The sequence below is a fragment of the Ranitomeya imitator genome, chromosome 3 (genome assembly GCF_032444005.1).
Source record: "Ranitomeya imitator isolate aRanImi1 chromosome 3, aRanImi1.pri, whole genome shotgun sequence".
In the NCBI taxonomy this organism is placed as follows: domain Eukaryota; kingdom Metazoa; phylum Chordata; class Amphibia; order Anura; family Dendrobatidae; genus Ranitomeya; species Ranitomeya imitator.
In genome coordinates this window covers 116555167-116580207 of record NC_091284.1, presented here as the reverse complement: position 1 = coordinate 116580207, position 25041 = coordinate 116555167, and the positions used below count along the sequence as shown (strand labels likewise).

General features: G+C 43.6%; 1 protein-coding gene across 3 annotated transcripts in view; it reads right to left on the bottom strand.

Annotated features, from left to right (window-relative positions):
• The window catches only part of CUX1 (cut like homeobox 1), a 484034-nt gene that overhangs the window by 156871 nt on the left and 302122 nt on the right, over positions 1 to 25041 (bottom strand). The window contains exons 16-20 of one of the 3 annotated variants that reach the window (XM_069761313.1): positions 21407 to 21472; positions 12471 to 12572; positions 9698 to 10527; positions 6987 to 7152; positions 6656 to 6712 (exon numbers count right to left, since the gene is read on the bottom strand). The exons of 1 other annotated variant lie outside the window; for it this stretch is intronic. In XM_069761313.1, coding sequence (XP_069617414.1) covers positions 6656 to 6712; positions 6987 to 7152; positions 9698 to 10527; positions 12471 to 12572; positions 21407 to 21472 — 1221 coding nt within the window. The remainder of the gene's footprint in view (positions 1 to 6655; positions 6713 to 6986; positions 7153 to 9697; positions 10528 to 12470; positions 12573 to 21406; positions 21473 to 25041) is intronic. One more of the 3 variants, XM_069761314.1, reaches the window with a different exon arrangement.

Here is a 25041-nt window from a genome sequence, read left to right as displayed (position 1 = left end):
CCCAGCCTATTTTGACCTTAAAGACCTGGCCGTTTTTTGTAATTCTGACCAGTGTCCCTTTATGAGGTAATAACTCAGGAACGCTTCAACGAATCCTAGCAGTTCTGAGATTGTTTTTTCGTGACATATTGGGCTTCATCTTAGTGGTAGATTTAGGTCGATAATTTTTGCGTTTATTTGTGAAAAAAATGGAAATTTGGCTCACATTTTGAAAATTTAGCAATTTTCATATTTTGTACTTTTATTCTTTTAAACGAGAGAGTTATGTGACACAAAATAGTTAATAAATAATATTACCCACATGTCTACTTTACATCAGCACAATTTTGGAACCAATTTTTTTTTTTTTGCTAGGAAGTTATAAGGGTTAAAATTTGACCAGCGATTTCTCATTTTTACAGCAAAATTTACAAAACCATTTTTTTAGGGACCACCTCACATTTGAAGTCAGTTTGAGGGGTCTGTATGGCTGAAAATACCCAAAAGTGACACCATTCTAAAAACTGCACCCCTCAAGGTACTCAAAACCACATTCAAGAAGTTTATTAACCCTTCAGGTGCTTCACAGCAGCAGAAGCAACATGGAAGGAAAAAACGAACATTTAACTTTTAGTCACAAAAATGATGTTTTAGCAACAATTTTTTTATTTTCCCAAGGGTAAAAAGAGAAACTGGACACCAAAAGTTATTGTACAATTTGTCCTGAGTACACCGATACCCCATATGTGGGGGGGAACCACTGTTTGGGCGCACGACAGGGCTCGGAAGGGAAGGAGCGCCATTTGACTTTTTCAATGAAAAATTGGCTCCAATCCTTAGCGGACACCATGTCGCATTTGGAGAGCCCCTGTGTGCCTAAACATTGGAGCTCCCCCACAAGTGACCCCATTTTGGAAACTACACCCCCCAAGGAGCTTCTCTAGATACATAGTGAGCACTTTGAACCCCCAGGTGCTTCACAAATTGATCCGTAAAAATGAAAAAGTACTTTTTTTTCACAAAAAATTTCTTTTAGCCTAATTTTTTTTTAATTTTCACATGGGAAACAGGATAAAATGGATCCTAAAATGTGTTGGGCAATTTCTCCTGAGTACATTGATACCTCATATGTGGTCACAAACCACTGTTTGTGCACACGGCAAGGCTCGGAAGGGAAGGAGCGCCATTTGACTTTTTGAATGAAAAATTAGCTCCAATCGTTAGCGGACACCATGTTGCGTTTGGAGAGCCCCTGTGTGCCTAAACATTGGAGCTCGCCCACAAGTGACCCCATTTTGGAAACTAGACCCCCCCAAGGAGCTTCTCTAGATACATAGTGAGCACGTTGAACACCCAGGTGCTTCACAAATTGATCCGTAAAAATGAAAAAGTACTTTTTTTTCACAAAAAATTTCTTTTAGCCTAAATTTTTTTTTAATTTTCACATGGGAAACAGGATAAAATGGATCCTAAAATGTATTGGGCAATTTCTCCTGAGTACACTGATACCTCACATGTGGGGGTAAACCACTGTTTGGGCACACGGCAGGGCTTGGAATGGAAGGAGCGCCATTTGACTTTTTGAATGAAAAATTGGCTCCACTCTTTAGCGGACACCATGTCGCGTTTGGAGAGCCCCTGTGTGCCTAAACATTGGAGCTTCCCCACATGTGACCCCATTTTGGAAACGAGACCTCCAAAGGAACTAATCTAGATGTGCGGTGACCACTTTAAACCCTCAAGTGCTTCACAGAAGTTTATAACGCAGAATCATGAAAATAAAAAATCATTTTTCTTTCCTCAAAAATTATTTTTTAGCCCACAATTTTTTATTTTCACAAGAGTAACAGGAGAAATTGGACGCAAAAAGTTGTTGTCCAGTTTGTCCTGAGTACGCTGATACCCCATATGTGGGGGGGAACCACTGTTTGGGCACACGTCGGGGCTCGGAAGGGAAGTAGTGACTTTTGAAATGCAGACTTTGATGGAATGGTCTGCGGGCGTCACGTTGCGTTTGCAGAGCCCTTGATGTGCCTAAACAGTAGAAACCCCCAAGTGACCACATTTTAGAAACTAGACCCCCCAAGGAACTTATCTAGATATGTGGTGAGCACTTTGAACCCCCAAGTGCTTCACAGAAGTTTACAACGCAGAGCTGTGAAAATAAAATCATTTTTCTTTCCTCAAAAATGATGTTTTAGCAAGCAATTTTTTATTTTCACAAGGGTAACAGGAGAAATTGGACACCAATAGTTGTTGTCCAGTTTCTCCTGAGTACACTGATACCCCATATGTGGGGGTAAACCACTGTTTGGGCACACGTCGGGGCTCGGAAGGGAAGTAGTGACTTTTGAAATGCAGACTTGATGTAATGGTCTGCGGGCGTCACGTTGCGTTTGCAGAGCCCCTGATGTGCCTAAACAGTAGAAACCCCCCACAAGTGACCACATTTTGGAAACTAGACCCCCAAGGAACTTATCTAGATATGTAGTGAGCACTTTGAACCCCCAAGTACTTCACAGAAGTTTACAACGCAGAGCCGTGAAAATAAAAAATCATTTTTCTTTCCTCAAAAATTATGTTTGTTTGGGCGCACGTCGGGGCTCAGAAGTGAGGGAGCACCATTTGACTTTTTGAATGCAAGATTGACTGGAATCAATGGTGGCGCCATGTTGCATTTGGAGACCCCTGATGTGCCGTAAAAGTGGAAACCCCTCAATTCTAACTCCAACACTAACCCCAACACACCCCTAACCCTAATCCCAACTCTAGCCATAACCCTAATCACAACCCTAACCCCAACACACCCTAACCCCAACACACCCCTAACCCTAATCCCAACCCTAACCCTAACCCTAATCCCAACCCTAACCACAGCCTAATCTTAACCCTATTTCCAACCCTAGGCCTAATTCCAACCCTAAGGCTATGTGCCCACATTGCAGATTCGTGTGAGATTTTTCCGCACCATTTTTTAAAAATCCGCAGGTAAAAGGCACTGCATTTTACCTGCGGATTTACCGCGGATTTCCAGTGTTTTTTGTGCGGATTTCACCTGTGGATTCCTATTGAGGAACAGGTGTAAAATGCTGCGGAATCCGCACAAAGAATTGACATGCTGCGGAAAATACAACACAGCGTTCCCGCGCGGTATTTTCCGCACCATGGGCACAGCGGATTTGGTTTTCCATAGGTTTACATGGTACTGTAAACCTGATGGAAAACTACTACGAATCCGCAGCGGCCAATCCGCTGCGCATCCTCAGCCAAATCCGCTGCAGATCCACAGCCAAATCCGCACCGTGTGCACATAGCCCAATTCTAACCCTAACCCTAGTTCTAACCCTAATTCTAGCCGTAACCCTAACCATAATGCCAGGTTCACACTGCGATAGCAGCAGCCCATTCAGCACATACGCTAACGGGCTGCTGCTAGCGCAAGTGCCGACGTCTGCATCGCGCTAGCGCAGATAAAGCATCTGCTAGCTCTATTTGCGCTAGCAGTGACGGACCCGGAAACGCTGCAGCCCGCGTCTCCGGGTCCGTCACTCAATGACGGCACATCCCTAGCGCACGACTATTGTGAGCGTGCGCTAGTGATGCGTCCGACATTGCTGTCAATGGTGGCCGTAACGGACTACGTTACACCGCGTTTATGCCTTGGAGTAACGTAGTCCGTCTAACGGACTGCTTAGACGCAGTGTGAACCAACCCTAACCCTAGTGGGGCAAAGAAAAAAAAATTCTTAATTTTATTATTGTCCCTACCTATGGGGGTGATAAAGGGAGGGGGTTATTTATTACTTTTTTTATTTTGATCGATCGATTTATTTTGATCGGGGGGGCGAAGCCACCCTCCCTGGGCTAAAGTACAACTACCCCTGTCTCTGCAGGCCGGGTGAAATTACAGTTAACCCTTTCACCCGGTCTGCAGGAGCGCAATCTGACCATGACGCATATGCTGCGTCACAGGTCAGATTGGCACAGGTTTTCATGACGCATACGGTGCGTCAAAGGTCGAGAAGGGGTTAAGCAGAGTAAACCTTCAATATGCTGCCAACTGGCCATATATCATTTAAAAGACTTTTCCAATGCAGAGGATACTCAAAAACACTGGACATCCCCCATTCTTGGAGCAGCCTTCAGGAATGATGCATTGCTAAGTGCCTCCTGAGATAAGAATGCCTATTAGAGGAAGACCCCTTTAAGTTGAACCCTTGAAGACTGTTATTAATTTTCCAATAGCAGTAATTTTACATCCGCCAACAACTTGACTTTTTCTTAGTAGAACAAAGTACAGGTTGAACTATTATTTTTTTCTATGTGTATATACATACACACACACAAAACATTAAAAAAAAAAAACTACTGAGAAGTATCACAGATTTATTGAGACAACTATAACAACCTTCATAAAGTAAGCCTCCCCCTGAACTGCTGTATCTTCACCGTCTCATCCTATGGGACCCAGAAGATTAATTGCCGTGTGATGTCATTAACAAAACGGACTTTTGTTTGTGTTCTGCATTATTTTAAGCGGATCTAAACATACTGCGGACATTTAAGTCACTAATGCATAAGCCATTATTCAAGGTATGTAGTGGTTGTGTTGGGGGGGGGCATCCTTAATTAGCGGTTGTCTTTTGTTGTTGTACGAGTTTCTATTCCTATGGGTTTGTCTTCTGCTAAGCAGCATGAGGTTAGACATGATGGATGATAGCTCAGAATATAGACGAACAAAGAAGAAAGACCGAGTCCCTGGGGATCACCCACAGCTGGAACTTCAAATGCAGTTTTCCACCTCCAGTTTAATAATGAGAGGACACTAACCAAAATAAAGTACTTTTGTGTGTATCTCCTTCGAGTGTGACACGAACAATAAAGGTCCATGGTAAACAGTTTTAAAAGTAACAATACGCAGCTCAAGTCATCTAGTGAGGTTACAGATCGCCGCTTCTCTGGGACAAGTCCATTCATTTCGAGGAGGAGCTGTCCATCAATCTGAGCTTATTGCTCCATTCTGATAATGTTTCCGTACCCAGGCCCGCGGTCATACATCCCCAGCATGGCGGTACAATGCCCAATCTGTACCCTGTGAATCATCAGAAACGACTGAAGGGCGGTATTTTTTGTGACACGTCCATTCCTGTTCTGATTTAGTCTCAATGAATGAAGAATCTGTTGGCAAGTTCAGGTTACTCTTTAGAGGGGCTGTCTCATGAAGACAACCCCTGTCTATGTGCCCAATTAGTACATTAGAGCTGCCCTTGCATTGTGCTGGCTGCGGCCTGCTCAGTGCAAAATCTGCTGTTTGCCATTTTTTGGGAGCAGAACCCCAGGCAGGTATCTGATCGCCCCAAGTATGAAATCTGCAAGAGACAACTCTAGTTACCCAGTTAAGGAAAAACAGATATCTGATAGAAATTGGATTAATCCACTAATTAATAGCCAATAGAGGAAATAAATAGATTGAACCTAATCTGTCATACCCATTGTGGATCTAGCAAAAACGAGAATGGACTTCCTCAGATGGCCATTTTTATTTTGTTTGTTTTACTGTTTCATGTTCAGTTTTTGTCAGCCATAACTTTTTTTTTACTTTTATGTAAGATTCACGCCATTTAACAATCACCATAAATAATACATTGACTGGATTGCACAGGTTGTTACGATTACAGGAATGATAAATAGCTCCATGTTATTTACTGGTTTGTGCTAATTATTTTGAAAAAGTATATAAAAATGTGATTATTTGTAATCGTTTTCATTTTTTAGTACCTAAATGGCAGAAAAAAATCCATAACTTTGTCTATATAGTACAGGTACGTAGAGATCTACTGGTATATGTAGATTTATCTATATGTACCAGTACAATATGCCTGTAAAGAAGAATTTCAGTAAGATCCTCCGTTGGAGAAAATTGCCCAATACTTAGCAATGCAGCTTGTGGCTCACTGTTACAGTTTCTGCCTGACATGGAAACAGATTGTGAGTACTGGGAAAAAAACAAGATTAAAAAAGTAAATAAATGGAATCTATTAGGTGTGCAGAGAGTTGATTTCCTTGGACTCCTCCTCACCATAGCACACCTTTGTGGGCGTCAATGACATTAAAGCGTCATCACCGCTGGCTTTTTTTCAAATCTTTTAGGTACTCCGCTTCCCTGAGAATGCGCGATGAAGTTAGGTGTGCGCTCTCCGGCATCATCGGCACACTGCACACGCCCAGGGAGCAAGCGGTGACCCAGATCCCCGCCAGCCATGAGATTTCCACAGAGATAGTGGTGACATGGCTCTTACAAATCACATCACTCATGCCCACAGGGGCATGCTTATATGACGAGAAAGTAAGAAGATTTTTGACATCTTGTGATAAGTAATGATTTTAGTGAAAGCTGCAATCAATAATGTGACTATCGATCCCTTATTGTTCCCTAAGGTAAAAAATGTTCTATTATTTCTAATAATATTCCTAAAATCTAATATAAACTCCTCTGAACTCTTCGAACATTAACGTTGCTAACAAAAACAAAAAAACTAAACAAAATGATGTTTACATTGAGGAAAATGACTCCGCGGCACCTTGGACTGAATGTGACAAAACATCACAAATCCCCTTAAGACGTTTCGCCCCAAATCTCCGAGATCATGTTCAAACCAAGAGGAACTATAAAGTACCTGAACTTGGGCATCCTTCGATGACAGAATCCTGCTGAGTTACTGCAGATTGCAGGGCTATAAATGGAAAGAAAAGGTAGATCAGCAAAGGATGTGGCAAAGACGTCAACCCTGGAAGAATCTTTAGAGATCGGCGCTTTATTTGCCACGGGGCACTGAAACACATGGCACTCGGAGCCCGCCAAGAGCAGAACAAATCTCACCTCCCGCACAAGAGCTCAGCACTATGTCGGGGAGAATCAGCCAAGGTGACATTACGGCTACACCACAGTCACAGAGCCGGAGATGGCGCAGGTAGTGTGTGCACCACACGGCTGTATAGCTATAGTACCTTGTCCTTGCTGCTGTCCTTGGCAGTGCAGGACGCTCTGCCCCAGTTCACCGTTCAGCCACAGCTGCATTCTAATAAATGGCTCCCGGCCCTTCTGGGTCAGCTTGCTCCATGGTTTCGGCCGGGACAGCATGTCGCTGACGCTGCCCTGTGACAAGCCCAGCACCTGAAAATGCAAAACATGTGTTTAATCATGGAGTATGATCATGGCTCCTATATAATGGAGACATGCTATAAGGGAAGATGGCACACAATATCTCCTGAGATTCATTCATTCATTTACCGCAACCGTCACAAGCTTTTTATTAAATAATCTGAGAGCAGCAGAATGTACAGAGATCCCTAGCCATGGATCACTTACTGGGGTGCTTGCTGTAGGTTTGATAAAATCAGTATTTTATCAGCAGAAGGTTATTGTTAGAGGACTAGTAATCCTACAGCCAGTGTATAACTCCGCCCACACCACTGATTGGCAGCTTTCTGCCTATGCACAGTGTACAAAGAAAGCTGCCAATCAGTGGTGTGGGCGGGGTTACTCAGGGCTCAGCATTCAGAGAACTGGCAGATTTGCTGCAGAGAAAACTGTTTTTTATCAAAATTGCAGCAAGCAGCCCAATAAGTGATGCTTCGCTGGGATTGGGGTCTCTGCCAGGGGCGTAACAATCGTGGTCACACAGTTCGCCTGTGCGGGTGGGGGGCCTGCCTTTACTAATGAAAACTTGACTGGATGTGCATCCGAGGACACACGTTCAGCTGGAGACCTGCCAGGTCCGTGAGCTGCAATGCACGCTGGCGGCCAATCAGAGGCCAGCAGCTGAAGTCAACGTGCACATGACTGGGGGAGCATGGCAGTGACATCATGCCGTCCTGTCGCTGGCATGCTGAAGTCAGAAGAGGACACAGCGTGGGAGCGGAGGGAAGGCGAGTATAATTGTTTATAGACCCGGATGGGGCACAGGATAAAAGGACATAATCACCAGGATGGGGTCCAGGATAAGGGATATATATACCAGGATGGGGAACATCTATACCTGGATAGGGGGACATATATACCACGATAGGTCCAGGATGGGGGATATAGATACCAGGTTGAGCCCAAAATGGGGAACAGGATGGACTCAGAATATAAGGGATAAATATACCAGGATGTGCCCAGGATGGGAGACATATATACACCAGGATGGGGAATATACCGTATACACCAGGACAGGGAACAAATGTACAAGGATGGGAAACAAATATGCCAGGATGGGGCACAGGATGATGATCATATATACCAGGATGAGGGACATATTTACCAGATGGGGGCATTACTACAAAATGGGAGAGTGAAGCAACTCGTACGTCCTTATAGGATTTACTCCTCTACAAGGACCCAACCAGCGATGGAGCCCAGGCCTAGTTATGCCGCTCATCTCTGCCCCTACGTTATGCTGTTCTCAGATGGGGTAGCAAACACCCGGTCACAGATTCTCTTTAAACATATATACATTTCAAGCCTTTTGGTGCAGATCCAGTTGTAGGTCGTGCAGGGACAAGACGCGTAGAAATCATGTGTGCTGAGAATAGCATCTCTAATACAGGACGTATTGGGGAAAGAACCGAGGGAACACATGAGTGATTTAAGGCCTCAATACACATGAGACTAAAGTTGGCCTTTGAGGACCTTAATTAGAGCTGGCCTAATATCCACCCTACTCCGGCATGGGTTCATGTGTCAGGTGATGATGGTGAAAGATTCCCTTTAAAAATTATTTTTGCAATTGGGCTTCATTAAACATTTTGCACCGCTTGGCCTTTACAGGTTCTTTTGTTTCCCTGCACAATCAACTTTGATGTGGTCTGTGGTCATAAAGACGAGCACAGAAAAAGGCAGATAACAGGTCTACAAACTCTCCCACCAGACTGCCAGAATAAGCTCACTGATTACAATTACAAAAATGATATTTTCACCTGAAAGAGATGCATTTATGTGGTAAAAAAAAAGAAATAATGGGCCCCAAAGTGGACAGCCCCTTTAAGAAGATGCAATAAACATAGAAGAGCATGCTCTGGCAGGCAGTAGTTCCCACGGAGTAGCACTGCAGCCATCTGCCTGGTGACATATTTAGCATTCCTCATCTGACCCCCTACTTCAAAGTTACTTTAAAAAACATTGCAATGATCCAAGAACTGCTAATTATTCAGAATTATTAACTTATTTCTTTCACTGACTGATCTATGCTGTTAATACTGCCTAACATTAGCGCTGGCTGCAGTGGATCTTGGCTGTGACAGACAGGGGGCGCCACCTTGCATGCTCTGGGACATTCACAGACAATGTTATCTAGGAGTCTGTGGGCTCAGGAAAAAAAAAAAAAAAAACTATGTTCACTAAAAAGAAAGAAAAAAAAAAAAACATCTTTCAGCAATTTTTCAGTCTGGCTGTGTTGTCCTGTGCCAACGCTAACATTTATTTATCGTATCTGTGTCAAGTACACGTTTTGACAGTCCAGGAACAACATCTACCTTCTGCCAAAACGGGCTGTGAGCGGCCGCATTGTATGATTTATTAGCGTGTGCCCAAATCGAGACAAATCAAGCAATGACTATATCCAGAACAGCTTTGGAGCGGAGACCTGAGCCAGGATTTTCTTTGGAAAGCTTTGCAGGTAATAAATAGAAACATTGTAATCGAGAAGGTAAGGGAAAATAATGGACATGGTGGTTACCTTTTCACCAAATATCCTTTGGCAAATTCCGTTTTTTGCAAGCTTCTCTTTGACTTGCCGCGTGAGCTCGATGGTGTCCACCTCCTGGTACATGTACACCTCGTACTGCTCCGGCGTCAGCGGGGGGACCGACGGTTTGCTTGGCTTGGCTATGGAGACCACAGGAGAAGAAGGCAGTGGGCTGTTTTGTGGCGTCTCGCTACGGCTGGCTCCGGTCATGCTAATTTCCGAGCTTTGTGAGTAGGGGGATTCTGCATTTGGCCACTCTTTCCAGTAATCTGATGAAGACGATGGTCCCTGGAGCTGGTTCCGTTCTGACCTGTTCTGATTGATCAGTTTTTCCTTTGTGCAGTTGGTCTCCTCTGGTTTTGGGTCTTCCGCTGGGGCAGTGCTTCTTCGATCATGCTGGACAGTGCTCCACCAATGGTCTTTCCAAACGCTACCTCGTCCCAGCTCGTTTTTGACATGCCGCAGTATGCCCGGGGTGGATTCCGACATGCCATGAATTTCTAACACTGATGTCTCCTGGGGTTCTTTTTTGACACCAGAGAGGTTTTGTAAGGTGGAGATACCAGAGTCTAAGACAGACGTATGTTTCTTCAGGGACATGGTTAGAGGAGAATAAGTAGACACAGAAGAGACAGCAGTGGTGGAAATTAGTTTTGGAGAGAGGATGGCAAGGTCAGCTTGGGATAAAGATGCCGTCTTTAAGGCAGGTTCAAAAGCAGCCTGCTGGGCCTCCATCTCTCGCCGCGCTTGTTGCAGGATGGACCGAATAGTGTCATCAGAATTACCACTGCTGGATGCTGAAGGCGGCTGAGCCGGCTCAACTGAAAGGCAAAAGTGCAAGGAAACCGATGAGAGAGAAAACAATGGTGCTTCCAAGGAACACTAGTTATGAGAAGATCTGCACAGTATTCATGAGCTATTCTTATGTTAGAGGGCTCGTCCCTTTTCGGAAAATCCAGATCCTCTGCCGCAATTTGTTATAAAAAAGCAAACCGTGCTTACTCACCATGTCTAGGTCCATTGCGGAGTCTCCACCGCTGCTGACAGTTATTGGCTGCAACGCTGAAGTCACGTAGACGGCATCACAGCCAATCAGCGCCTCCGAGTGGTGTCCCGTGTACACAGGCAGAGCCACGGAGATCAGTGATCAGCGCCTCCGAGTGGTGTCCCGTGTACACAGGCAGAGCCACGGAGATCAGTGATCAGCGCCTCCGTGTGGTGTCCCGTGTACACAGGCAGAGCCACGGAGATCAGTGATCAGCGCCTCCGAGTGGTGTCCCGTGTACACAGGCAGAGCCACGGAGATCAGTGATCGGCTGCAGCTGCACTTAATAAGTGACACCAGATGCATCGGAGGACACTGAGCACTGGACCTGGGGAGGGTGTGTAAAGGCAGTTTTTTTTTTTTTTTTAAATAAACTGCAGCCTGAGGAAAAAAAGGATTTTCTGAAAGGGGTCAGTCACTTTAATGAGAAATGTTTCATGGATGTAAGAACAGCTATTTCCGGACTCGAAGGTAACAGCCTCATACGGCATGTGACTACGAGGTGGTTGAGTTCAGGTCAGGAGAGCCGCTGCCACCACACAACTCACAGTCTGGACATGTTATTTGCCACTCGGACAGCAGGAATCTGCGCAGATGTTCCCTTTACATTAGAAATTCTGTCTGGAGAGAGTGCAGAAACGCTCCGCATAGCAATGCAGTGTGTAAAAAGGTCATAAACAACCAGAATGATTTACCATATACATGTCTGATTATTTAGATTAAAAAAAGTGAAAAGGTTTCAATGGCTAGTTACTTTAGGCAGCTTAAAACAAATATGATTGTATTAGGAGCTAGAATTCAGTCTTTGCACATCGAATCTGACAACTGCAGCTTGTACTGACCTCTCCGCAGCAGAGAGGAGGGACCCTGAGGATCTGTCAGTCAGTCTGCATGGGCAGAGACAGAAGACACTTCATCAGCACGCTTACTCTTATGCTGGACCCATGAAATGATCACTTTATTATCAGGATTACATGGCCACTCAGACAAGGTTCATCAAAGTAAGTACACCAATCTCAATCGGTCTCAGATCTATTTAATAATGTATGCAGATTGTGAGTCACTTTAACCCCTTTCACATTTTCACAGCACTTGGAATGTATTTCCCATTTTCCAGTACACCATGGGGTAAAATGAATGGTTTTATTCAAAAGTACAACTCGCCCCGCAAAAAAAAAACAAGCCCTTGTGTCAATATGGACAGAAAACTAAAAAAGAGTCATGGCTCTAGGAAGAAGGGGAGGAAAAAAAACGGAAACACAAAAATGGAAATTGGTAGCGTCGTGAAGGGGTTAAGCTTATCCTATGCACTACCTTCACCTGTATATTAAAGGGTCATTTAATATAAGTAGATCTACATATATTTTAAATGGCCCTTTAACATGCAAGGGAAAGGTAGTGCATAGTGTAAGCTTAAAGCGGACCTGTCACTCGATTTCAGAGTACAAACTGCAAACATACTGAGATAGATCTTGGACCTAATGAGACTGGTGTACATACTTTGATGAACTATGTCATCCTGATAATAAAGTGATCATTTCAAGGGTCCAGTGAGAAAGCTCATGAGTCCAAGTGCCTACCCCCTGACGCACAGCTCCTCAGTGTCCCCCATTCACAAGCTGCAGATGTCAGTCAGGCTCGGCGGGCAAATGTATGATATAGAAATAAAACGTGCTAAATTTTGGACAATTCCATTGAGAGGACGGAGGGTAAACTCACCAGTCTTCAGCACCTGCAGCTCTCTTTTGGCTTGCTCTAGAATAGACTTGATGGCTTCATCTGAGCCCGTCTCTGAGGTTCTGATCCGTGTAGTAATATTTCCTAGAGTGACAATATCAGCAAAATAACACGACATTTAGATGATGGACGCAAGACCCAACAACAAGTAAGTAACTTGAAGGTAAGTAACCCAGATGTGTGAGTGACAGCCGGATACAGGGCCTTGTAGTGTACTGATGGCTACCATCGCACCATCCTCATCCTCGGGGCTCACACAGTAGTAAGTGTCTATGAATTACCACCTAATTCCTTGTCCTTGTGTAACATCACTCCTCACTCTCCGCCATGTGCAGTAAGACCACACTTTATACATACAAATCACACTGCCATAATTTTAGAAGAGACCTGTCAATCACTCCGAGTCGATTGCCGCCTAAGTGCTTTTTCTCTCTCCAAACTGAAGTTTGTTGGAAACAGGATATTGAACACATCAACAAATGCAGGATATTTGGCCAGACTGGAAAATTTGTTTGCCAAGTTTCGATCAAGTCAAAACTATTTTTAGCCATGACTGGTTTAGACTCTGCTGGAAATGCTAATGAGGTGTAATCGTAGATCTCCTGGCATGGCAGCGCCAAGGTGCAGCACTAATCGTGTGGTTTGTGCAGACGGATGACACGCAGAGGAGTCATAGGAGTCAGTGCATCACGGAACGTGTAGTGCGGATATCGCTGACTCGCAGGAAGGGGACCAACAGCAGGACCAGTGCAGGACTTCACACCATCCGCCTGTTACCCTGCTCAGACCAGTGCCAACCAGTAGCCCGGCAGGTTTACGGTCTAGGGTTGCCTCTAATGTCGGATTATGGGGTGCACAGCCCAATAGACTATTAAAAACCTATTGCAAATTAATAGGATCCAAACGTAAATAATTGAAGGTTTCTGTCAGCAGAAAATGACTGTACAAACCAAGCACAAGCGTTCTGTGCACCCTCGGTGTAGCCAACAGATTAGTGCACCGTCCACCTACTTGATTCTTTGTATTTCTACCTTTTTGGCTCCTTAAGGGTATGTGCACACGTTCAGGTGTTTTCGTGTTTTTTTGTGTGTTTTTTCGCGATAAAAACGCGATAAAACCGCATTAGAAACTGAAGAGACATATGCATCCTATCATTTAGAATGCATTCTGCAATTTTTGTGCACATGATGCGTTTTTTTCCATGAAACAAAAACGCATCGTGGTAAAAAAAGCAGCATGTTCATTAATTTTGCGGTTTTTTCGCGTTTTTCCCGCTATTCTATGCATTTGGAAAAAAACGCATCAAAAACGCATGCGGATTTCTGGCAGAAATGACAGGTTTTTGTCAGGAAAATTTCTGCCAGAAATCCTGACGTGTGCACATACCCTCAAAGCCAGAGCTGTCAATCAAGGAGAGTGGAAAATGATGCAAAGTAAGAAGGTGGGAAGGCACATTGAGCTGCTCGGCCACACCGGGGGTGCACTGAGCGTCAGTGCTCGGTCCCAGCAGTTAGTTTATGCTGACAAGACTCCCTTTACATCGGCACCCCAGAAGTTAGACTATGCTATAATCTAAAGACTATGATGTATGGCCTTTTGTGGGTGTGCATATGCATACATGCATTTCCATACAGCGCTCTCTATGCATACTAGGTGTCAAGACAGAGGGTCCCTATAGGCTCACCATAATGTATAGGGGAGCAAATCCAACCTGAGAAAACCAAACACATACATTTCTAGCTGCTACAGAACCCCTTTATGGGATTCTTTCAAGACCACAACCCCTTTCTTTATTGAAGCTGGCCCAATCATCACCAGGGGATTGCCCCAGAAATGTCTCCACGATCAATGGTAACTGTTATAGGCCGATCTATATAGGTATTTACTAGTACAAATTACCAGGGTTAATGTAATGAGAAAAACCCTTTAGGCTATGTGAACACGTATTCTGGTCCACTGCGGATTTTTCCACAGCGGATTTGATAAAAACGCTGCGTTTGTGCTGCAGATTTATTGCGGATTTACAGCGGTTTTTCTGCGGATTTCACTGTGGTTTTACAACTGTGGTTTTCTATTGGAGCAGCTATAAAACCGCTGCGGAATCCGCAGAAAAAAGTGACATGCTGCGGAATGTAAACAGCTGCGCTTACGCATGTTTTTTTCCCGCAGCATGAGCACAGCGTCTTTTGTTTCCCATAGGTTTACATTGTAATGTAAACTCATGGGAAACTGCTGCAGAAACGCTGCGGATCCGCAGCATTTTCTGCATCGTGTGCACATACCCTTAAAGGGATTATCAGGAGATTTTATTTCAGGGCTAAGCACATATCCACAGGCATTTGCTCCCTATCTGCCTTTACTGCCCTGCGGTGATTTTTCCCGGCTCAGAGCGATCACGGACCTCGACTACCGGCGATTCTCCTGCTTCTAGTGACGTCATGTTGATAGAGCAGAAGTTACTTTTCTTCTGCTCTGTCAATGTGTATCACTGCTGACATCATGATAATTGACAGCCGGCTGTTCGCTGAGCCGAAAGTCAATCAACATGACATTGGCAGCGACAGCCTGTCGACAGAGCAAGAGCAGTAAAAACATAACTGCTCTGTCAAGGTGACACAGGAAGCAGGAGAGTCGCCTGCATGAGGGTTCCTCACTGCTCTATATATCCATACTTAAAGGGGCCAAAAGGCACTTAGATAGATGGACTATCCAGGGAATAAACTATCAGTAGTAAATCAGGGGGTCTTTTTTTAAGCACCCCAATCGATCAACTGTTTAAAAGGCCCCATGGCTTATTGAAGTACAGGTACGGCTCCATACTTCTAGCTCTGACTGTGCCTGGTGTTATAACTCATAACTTCCCATTCATTACCAGATGTAATACCAGGCACAGCCACTAGTGGAAATATAGCACTGTCTAGTAAACAATGAAAGGTATATGGTGTTCTGGCCCCTTTAAACTACTAATCAGCAGGAGTACACCTAGAGTCTGACTCCCACCCCTCTAATATTGATGGTCTATCTAAGGACAGGCCATTCATTTTGAGGTCCCGGATAACCCCATTAAGGTAAACACCGATATTTGTAATTGGTCCTTTGTAATAAAAATCCAGCTAATTGTAAATGATATATCAGCTCCTCCTGAGTTTTTATCATTAACAAATGGGCACATTATCAGGGGAGGGCGAGCATATAACATTTACCCAAGCAGTTAGCTGCGAGGAGAGTGCTGACAAACACATATTTAAATTACCGCTTATTGTTGCTTTCACATATTTCTTAATGTTACTGTATTGTCAGCACATTAACTGAATCTGAAACGCATCCGCTGCATAGGGCAGTGCTATGACAAGCAGGCAGAAAATGAATGCTATGCTTTGAACTGAATACGTAGGAGATAATACTGGAATTATTGCGGGAACGTCTTTCACTATATACAGTGGGGCAAAAAAGTATTTAGTCAGTCAGCAATAGTGCAAGTTCCACCACTTAAAAAGATGAGAGGCGTCTGTAATTTACATCATAGGTAGACCTCAACTGTGGGAGACAAACTGAGAAAAAAAAATCCAGAAAATCACATTGTCTGTTTTTTTAACATTTTATTTGCATATTATGGTGGAAAATAAGTATTTGGTCAGAAACAAAATTTCATCTCAATACTTTGTAATATATCCTTTGTTGGCAATGACAGAGGTCAAACGTTTTCTGTAAGTCTTCACAAGGTTGCCACACACTGTTGTTGGTATGTTGGCCCATTCCTCCATGCAGATCTCCTCTAGAGCAGTGATGTTTTTGGCTTTTCGCTTGGCAACACGGACTTTCAACTCCCTCCAAAGGTTTTCTATAGGGTTTAGATCTGGAGACTGGCTAGGCCACTCCAGGACCTTGAAATGCTTCTTACGAAGCCACCCCTTCGTTGCCCTGGCGGTGTGCTTTGGATCATTGTCATGTTGAAAGACCCAGCCACGTTTCATCTTCAATGCCCTTGCTGATGGAAGGAGGTTTGCACTCAAAATCTCACGATACATGGCCCCATTCATTCTTTCATGTACCCGGATCAGTCGTTCTGGCCCCTTTGCAGAGAAACAGCCCCAAAGCATGATGTTTCCACCACCATGCTTTACAGTAGGTATGGTGTTTGATGGATGCAACTCAGTATTCTTTTTCCTCCAAACACGACAAGTTGTGTTTCTACCAAACAGTTCCAGTTTGGTTTCATCAGACCATAGGACATTCTCCCAAAACTCCTCTGGATCATCCAAATGCTCTCTAGCAAACTTCAGACGGGCCCGGACATGTACTGGCTTAAGCAGTGGGACACGTCTGGCACTGCAGGATCTGAGTCCATGGTGGCGTGGTGTGTTACTTATGGTAGGCCTTGTTACATTGGTCCCAGCTCTCTACAGTTCATTCACTAGGTCCCCCCGCGTGGTTCTGGGATTTTTGCTCACCGTTCTTGTGATCATTCTGACCCCACGGGGTGGGATTTTGCGTGGAGCCCCAGATCGAGGGAGATTATCAGTGGTCTTGTATGTCTTCCATTTTCTAATTATTGCTCCCACTGTTGATTTCTTCACTCCAAGCTGGTTGGCTATTGCAGATTCAGTCTTCCCAGCCTGGTGCAGGGCTACAATTTTGTTTCTGGTGTCCTTTGACAGCTCTTTGGTCTTCACCATAGTGGAGTTTGGAGTCAGACTGTTTGAGGGTGTGCACAGGTGTCTTTTTATACTGATAACAAGTTTAAACAGGTGCCATTACTACAGGTAATGAGTGGAGGAAAGAGGAGACTCTTAAAGAAGAAGTTACAGGTCTGTGAGAGCCAGAAATCTTGATTGTTTGTTTCTGACCAAATACTTATTTTCCACCATAATATGCAAAAAAATGATAAAAAAACAGACAATGTGATTTTCTGGATTTTTTTTTCTCAGTTTGTCTCCCATAGTTGAGGTCTACCTATGATGTAAATTACAGACGCCTCTCATCTTTTTAAGTGGTGGAACTTGCACTATTGCTGACTGACTAAATACTTTTTTGCCCCACTGTAAATATAATCTGCCTATAGATTCACTGCTGGATTTCAGATCTGCCCCGTACAGTGCAGATTACACCGGCAGCATTCATTCATTCTACTCTCTGAGAACCGTGCAACATCAACAGGATATTATAGAACGTTTGCACATAAAACACAGTGAGGTTTACAAGGCTCGAAGGCCCCAATGTAAACTCTGGATCAGGATTATTTTTACCACTGCCGTCGGCCATTTATATGGCCGCTTTCCTCTACTGTGGCCCCTCAAGCACCAGGATCCATATGTAACTGAAACCTCAGCACCCATCATTACTGTGCCACTGACAACAGACATAATTAACCCACAGGGGGTGATAATTAAATAAATGTTGTCAATTTCATTTGCAACAAAATGAAGTCCTAGATAGTATAGCAGAACTGAGCATTACATTTACTTGCTTGGATGAAAACGCAAATCAATGTTCCAACAATCAAAATAAATCTTTGTGATTTCCCTAAATTAAAGGAACAATAAACACAAAATATACCAAAGAGAAAAAATCCTTTCCTCTCAATCTCCATCTTTCCTTTTGTTTCCTATTAGCTTAAAGGAATCTGTCACCACATTCCACCTATCTATTACTATGGGCATACAGGTTATAGACTGCTGAAAACGGTCCTACCTGTGCGTCTCATATCAGATGTGTTGTTGCTGAGAAATCATGTTTTATCACTTTATATAAATGCCCTCTTCCACGCTCTGGGGAGGACGCTGCCTGGAAGATAACTCTGCCTCCAGAGATTACTCTACATGTAGGGGAGATACCAGTGTGAGACAAGTAACTAACACAGAGCAGGAGAAATGAAATGTACGGTATCTTCTTGCAAACACATTTTTGCTTCTCTCACAGCTCTGCTGTATTGTGACAATATTACACCCTGTCTGCCTGTGATATGGAAGCTGAGAGAAAGCTGTGATGCGTCAGGTATAATCACACAGCTCTGCAGTGAGATCAGGAGAGCGGCCATCATACATCACACTGGTAACCATTACACATCACACTGGTCACCATTACACATCACACTGGTAACCATAACACTTTACACTAGTAACCATAACACTTCACACTGGTGGTAACCATTACACATCACACTGGTAACCATTACACATCACACTGGTAACCATTACACATCACACTGGTAACCATTACACATCACACTGGTAATTCCCCTACATGTAGAATAATCTCTGGAGGCAGAGTTATCTTCCAGGCAGGGTCCTCCCCAGAGCCTGGAAGAGGTCATTTATATAAAGTGATAAAAGATGATTTATCAACAATAAGGCATCTGATATGAGACGCACAGGCAGGTGGTTTAGATTGGTCAAATGTGGTGACAGATTTCCTTTAAAATTGAGAAATACAGTGGGGCAAAAAAGTATTTAGTCAGTCAGCAATAGTGCAAGTTCCACCACTTAAAAAGATGAGAGGCGTCTGTAATTTACATCATAGATAGACCTCAACATGGGAGACAAACTGAGAAAAAAAAATCCAGAAAATCACATTGTCTGTTTTTTTTATCATTTTATTTGCATATTATGGTGGAAAATAAGTATTTGGTCAGAAACAAAATTTCATCTCAATACTTTGTAATATATCCTTTGTTGGCAATGACAGAGGTCAAACGTTTTCTGTAAGTCTTCACAAGGTTGCAACACACTGTTGTTGGTATGTTGGCCCATTCCTCCATGCAGATCTCCTCTAGAGCAGTGATGTTTTTGGCTTTTTGCTTGGCAACATGGACTTTCAACTCCCTCCAAAGGTTTTCTATAGGGTTGAGATCTGGAGACTGGCTAGGCCACTCCAGGACCTTGAAATGCTTCTTACGAAGCCACTCCTTCGTTGCCCTGGCGGTGTGCTTTGGATCATTGCCATGTTGAAAGACCCAGCCACGTTTCATCTTCAATGCCCTTGCTGATGGAAGGAGGTTTGCACTCAAAATCTCACGATACATGGCTCCATTCATTCTTTCATGTACCCGGATCAGTCGTCCTGGCCCCTTTGCAGAGAAACAGCCCCAAAGCATGATGTTTCCACCACCATGCTTTACAGTAGGTATGGTGTTTGATGGATGCAACTCAGTATTCTTTTTCCCCCAAACACGACAAGTTGTGTTTCTACCAAACAGTTCCAGTTTGGTTTCATCAGACCATAGGACATTCTCCCAAAACTCCTCTGGATCATCCAAATGCTCTCTAGCAAACTTCAGACAGGCCCGGACATGTACTGGCTTAAGCAGTGGGACACGTCTGGCACTGCAGGATCTGAGTCCATGGTGGCATAGTGTGTTACTTATGGTAGGCCTTGTTACATTGGTCCCAGCTCTCTGCAGTTCATTCACTAGGTCCCCCCGCGTGGTGCTGGGATTTTTGCTCACCGTTCTTGTGATCATTCTGACCCCACGGGGTGGGATTTTGCGTGGAGCCCCAGATCGAGGGAGATTATCAGTGGTCTTGTATGTCTTCCATTTTCTAATTATTGCTCCCACTGTTGATTTCTTCACTCCAAGCTGGTTGGCTATTGCAGATTCAGTCTTCCCAGCCTGGTGCAGGGCTACAATTTTGTTTCTGGTGTCCTTTGACAGCTCTTTGGTCTTCACCATAGTGGAGTTTGGAGTCAGACTGTTTGAGGGTGTGCACAAGTGTCTTTTTATACTGATAACAAGTTTAAACAGGTGCCATTACTACAGGTAATGAGTGGAGGAAAGAGGAGACTCTTAAAGAAGAAGTTACAGGTCTGTGAGAGCCAGAAATCTTGATTGTTTGTTTCTGACCAAATACTTATTTTCCACCATAATATGCAAAAAAAATGATAAAAAAACAGACAATGTGATTTTCTGGATTTTTTTTCCTCAGTTTGTCTCCCATAGTTGAGGTCTACCTATGATGTAAATTACAGACGCCTCTCATCTTTTCAAGTGGTGGAACTTGCACTATTGCTGACTGACTAAATACTTTTTTGCCCCACTGTATATAAAGATATTTACTCCTCTTCTTCCTCTGTATATGGTGCTAAGACAACTGGATGGAGCAGAAGTCTCCCCTTCCTCTACACTGTCCAGGGTGTGACTGTAAGGCTAGGTTCAGATTGCGTTAGTGCAATCCGTTTAGCGCCTAGCGCTAGCGTCCCCATTGCTGTTAATGGGCGCACTAACGGACGCGTTAATTTCGCCGTGCAACGCTGTCCGTTAGTGCGGCCCCATTAACACAATGGAAACCTAGCCTTAGACAACTGGCTACAGCAGAAATCCCCCCTCCACTTCACTTCCCTGTGTGTGGCCATAAGACAACTGGCTGCAGCAGAAACCTTACACCCCCCCCCCCCCCCCTGTCTGGAATTGGAAGAAAGCTATAATTTGAACAGATCAATAGAGATTAACCGGTGTTCACTGCAGGATTTGCACAAGACTGTTAGTTAGTTTCGAGCACATGCAAAAAATACTGACAATCTGGGAGAGATTTCTGGTTCACCTTCATCAATTACTTCCGTTAACCCTTTATATAGCATATTACTATAACTGTAATAAGATTAGAATTATACAAGTGAATTAATAATTGGAACATTCTGACCTGATACAACACAATCTAGCAAAACAGAGAACCATCGTCGATGCTTTGTACTTTTGGTTTCTCGTCCTCGCCCCATGGCTATTGTTCTGACCTAGAATACAGGTCGCCTTAGAAGTGTCCTGATCTCTAACACTCCGGAGTGAGCGCCCGTGTTTTATACTTACTACAGCTGTTTTTCTATCAGATTCCAGGCCAGAATCAAATGCCACAGTCTGACTACACAGAGCAGAGTGAAAGCAGAACGGCTGGCTACAAACACAGAGACACCTGCTTGTCACGTACCTTCAGACCCATTTCTTCTTTTCGGTACTTCCTGAAATAGTCTGTTCAGGTTCTGGCCTGGATTCTCTGTTGAAAAACAAGTTTGGTAAGAACAAAACAATCGGGGGGATGTCAGCCTTGTAATGTCATGGGCCAAAGTACATGAAGTGATGGAAAATCTAATGGTGGATAGATGGTGGAGAAATTACCCACAGACCCCGAGGATACACAGCATGGTATAGTGGGGAACACGCTGGACTCCTCCATCCAGAAGGGATCCACCTGTCCATAGCAGCCGGCCAGAGACTACATTGTATTCTTCTGGGGTGGTTTAGAAAATGAAATCTAACTTCAGGTTTCGATTAAAGAGAAGCTACCATCGGATAATGACCTATTGCATAAATCAGGCTTTTGTGTTACAGTGCAAAAGTTGTAGGCAGGGTTGTAAAAATTCTGCAACGTAAGAATGCATTCATACATATGTGTGTTAATGGCTTAGTTCTATCAATTAACAAAATGCAAAGTGAATGAACTAAAGAGAAATCTAATAATAATAATATCGCCTCCACACTGCCCTCATGTCTGGGATTACATGAAGAGACTGAAGGATTTGCACAAGCCTCCATCTACAGAAGATCTGTGGTTAGTTCGCCAAGATGTTTGGAACAACCTCCCTGCAGAGTTCTTTCAGTAACTGTGTACAAGTGTAGCTAGAAGAATTGATGCGGATCGGAAGGCAAAGGATGGTCACACCAAAAAGTGCTTTGATCTAATTTCTCTTTTGTTCATTCACTTTACATTTTCTTAGTTGATAAAAATAAACAATTAACACTTTTTATTTACTTTGTAGCACTTTTTTCCCCCCAAACATTTAAAAAATATATAAAAATCCAGAAAAACAGCAGCACTGCCTAAATCGGTGCAAAACTCACCCAATAAAACTGGCAAAGCTTCCTATCAAAGACATAAAAATCTAAAAAAAGGAAGCAGCACATCCAATATAGAGAAAAGTAAGGGTCCTTCATTCACCAACACCAGTTACCTTTCACCTTTCTCTATGTAGTCTATCATAGAGCGAGCTGAAATGTAGCTAGTATTGGAGAACAAAGGATCCTTATTTTTTCACTATTTTGGGTGATCTGCCTCCTTTTTTTATATATCTATATATTTAGATACACATACAAACACGCACACATATATACATTGTATATATACATACACACACATACATATATATATATATATATACTGTATATACATACACACACACACAATAAAGTAGTAATTTGCAGAATTCACTGGCCACTGTGGCTTGTGGCTTTTTTACATTCATGTCCTTTCAGGAAGAGTTTTCAGCAGGTTCCTTATCATCAGATACAGGATTACAATCACAGGTAACGCCACTATGCACAGCTGAAAACACAGGACCCACCAATCACAACAGGCGATATCACACCTAAACCCGCCCCCTCCCTCACAATATCCTTTTCACATGCTCATTAAATGCTACAATACAAACCATAGGGTCAGGATCTGACTATTTTAGCTATGTACATGTGTTGTTTCCTGAAACACCTGGAAGTTTTTTTTTTTTTAAAAAGCCCCAGCGTCCAGTGTTAAAATTCCAATTTTTAATACGAACTATGATGTTAAAATTCCAAATAATTTTTACAAATACATTTAATAAAAAAAAAACCTGCATAAAACAATAGGTCATTTTCTGATGATCGCCTCACTTTAAGGTAACCCCCCCACTAATTTGAAAAATGTGGCCGAGCTGACAGATATCAGCAGGAGCAGCCGGCCATCTAATGTGTATAGGGGGCACGACTCTCCTACACCGGCAGATGTCAGGGGAAAGGAGGATCGGACACTTGTATTTTAGCATGTCCACTGTTTTTGCTCTCAGGGTAGATAAACCATTGGCTGAAGTTTTTCCAACACCCTGCACCCTTCTCTCCATTGAGAACACTTGTGACATCAATGTGGGGAAACAGGTAGGAATAGCTGCTAGCTGAAAAAATGTATGGCCACGTTTATCCCTCTAACCAAGCAAATCAACCTGAAAGGACAGATGCAGCAGAGCTGACCTCGCCGTCTGATACATACTTCCATACTTAGACTAAATTTTCACTGTACAAAGAAAAAAAACTTGTTGAAAGTTCTGCTACATCTGGAGGATAGATTGTGTCAGTATTATCCATCATTATTACAGAGTTGGACAAATCCAGGAGCCAGATAACCAGGGTGCCAAATACCGCAAAGGCAGAGAATACCTGTACAATTACGTATCACTGGGACTCCGGACTGTGCGGCTCCTGCGTCCTGTGCGGATGGACTTACTCATCCCTGAGACATGTCATCAGCTCGCATTAGGAAGCCCCGTATATGAAGCCAAAAATATACCTCGATGACCAGACGCACTGACAGCGCTAAGGGGCATAACCTGGATGTGTGCGGTGGAAAAAGTAAGGCACATCGGCTTAATGGTGGACATCTGATAACACATGGTCAGCCATGGCCGATCGCAATTTTTGGGGGTCATCACATGCAGCAATATTCTGCCAAGTAGCAGATATTACTGCCATGATCCAATTCATAGCGACAGAGAAGCTCCAATAGCTGCAGCAATGTAGGGTGAGTGCCCCGATACAAAGCACATGTGGTCCTAAGACCCCCGTCATCCACAAGAGCCGTACATGTGAGTCTAATCATAGCTAAATGTGGGAGATAATCACAGAGAAAAGGCAGTTTACACTGTGCGGCGGCCATAAGCCAGTGCGGGGGGACGAAGAGCATAAAAAATAGAAATACAGGACTGAAGCTTAACTTGCTTTGACGGTTATTTTTACCCACTATACATCAGGGACATATTATTTGGATTGAACCCTTTAAAAGAATTGTCCATGTGTGGGAAGTCTATGCGTCACGCTACGTGACCGACCGCAGACTTCTGAATCCTTACAGCATGCGCACACAGTACACTGTCTGGATTCTCCGGAGTTGCTGGTGAGAGCAGCATACGCGTGGTCATGTGAAAACTAGACGTATTAAGCGAGGCCAGGCAGGTTTAGCCAGAATATGGCCAAAGGTACTCGCATCGCATACTTGTGGTCACATGACCAACCACTCTCACCGGAGAATCCCGACAGTGTGCGGTGTGCACAACGTAAGGATTCAGAAGTCTGCAGTCACACAGAGATGGAACAAAGAGCTTCATTAAAACTAGTTACCTCTGCCTATGAAATGGACAGTTATTGATTTCTTCCTTTTTGTGTTTTATAGCATATAAAATATATAGTATGGTAAGGAGTAGTGATGAGCGAATATACTCGGTACTCGAGATTTCTCGAGCATGCTCGGGGGTCCTCCGAGTATTTTTTAGTGCTCGGAGATTTACGGTAGTTTTCATCGCCTCAGCTGAATGATTTACATCTGTTAGCCAGCATAAGTACATGTGGGGGTTGCCTGCTTGCTAGGGAATCCCCACATGTAATCAAGCTGGCTAATAGCTGTAACTCATTCAGCTGCGGCGAGAAAAACTAAATCTCTGAGCACTAAAATATACTCGGAGGACCCCCGAGCATGCTCGAGAAATCACTAGTAAGGAGAACTGGGCAGATCCATCAACCAGGTCAAAAACTTTGGTACTACTT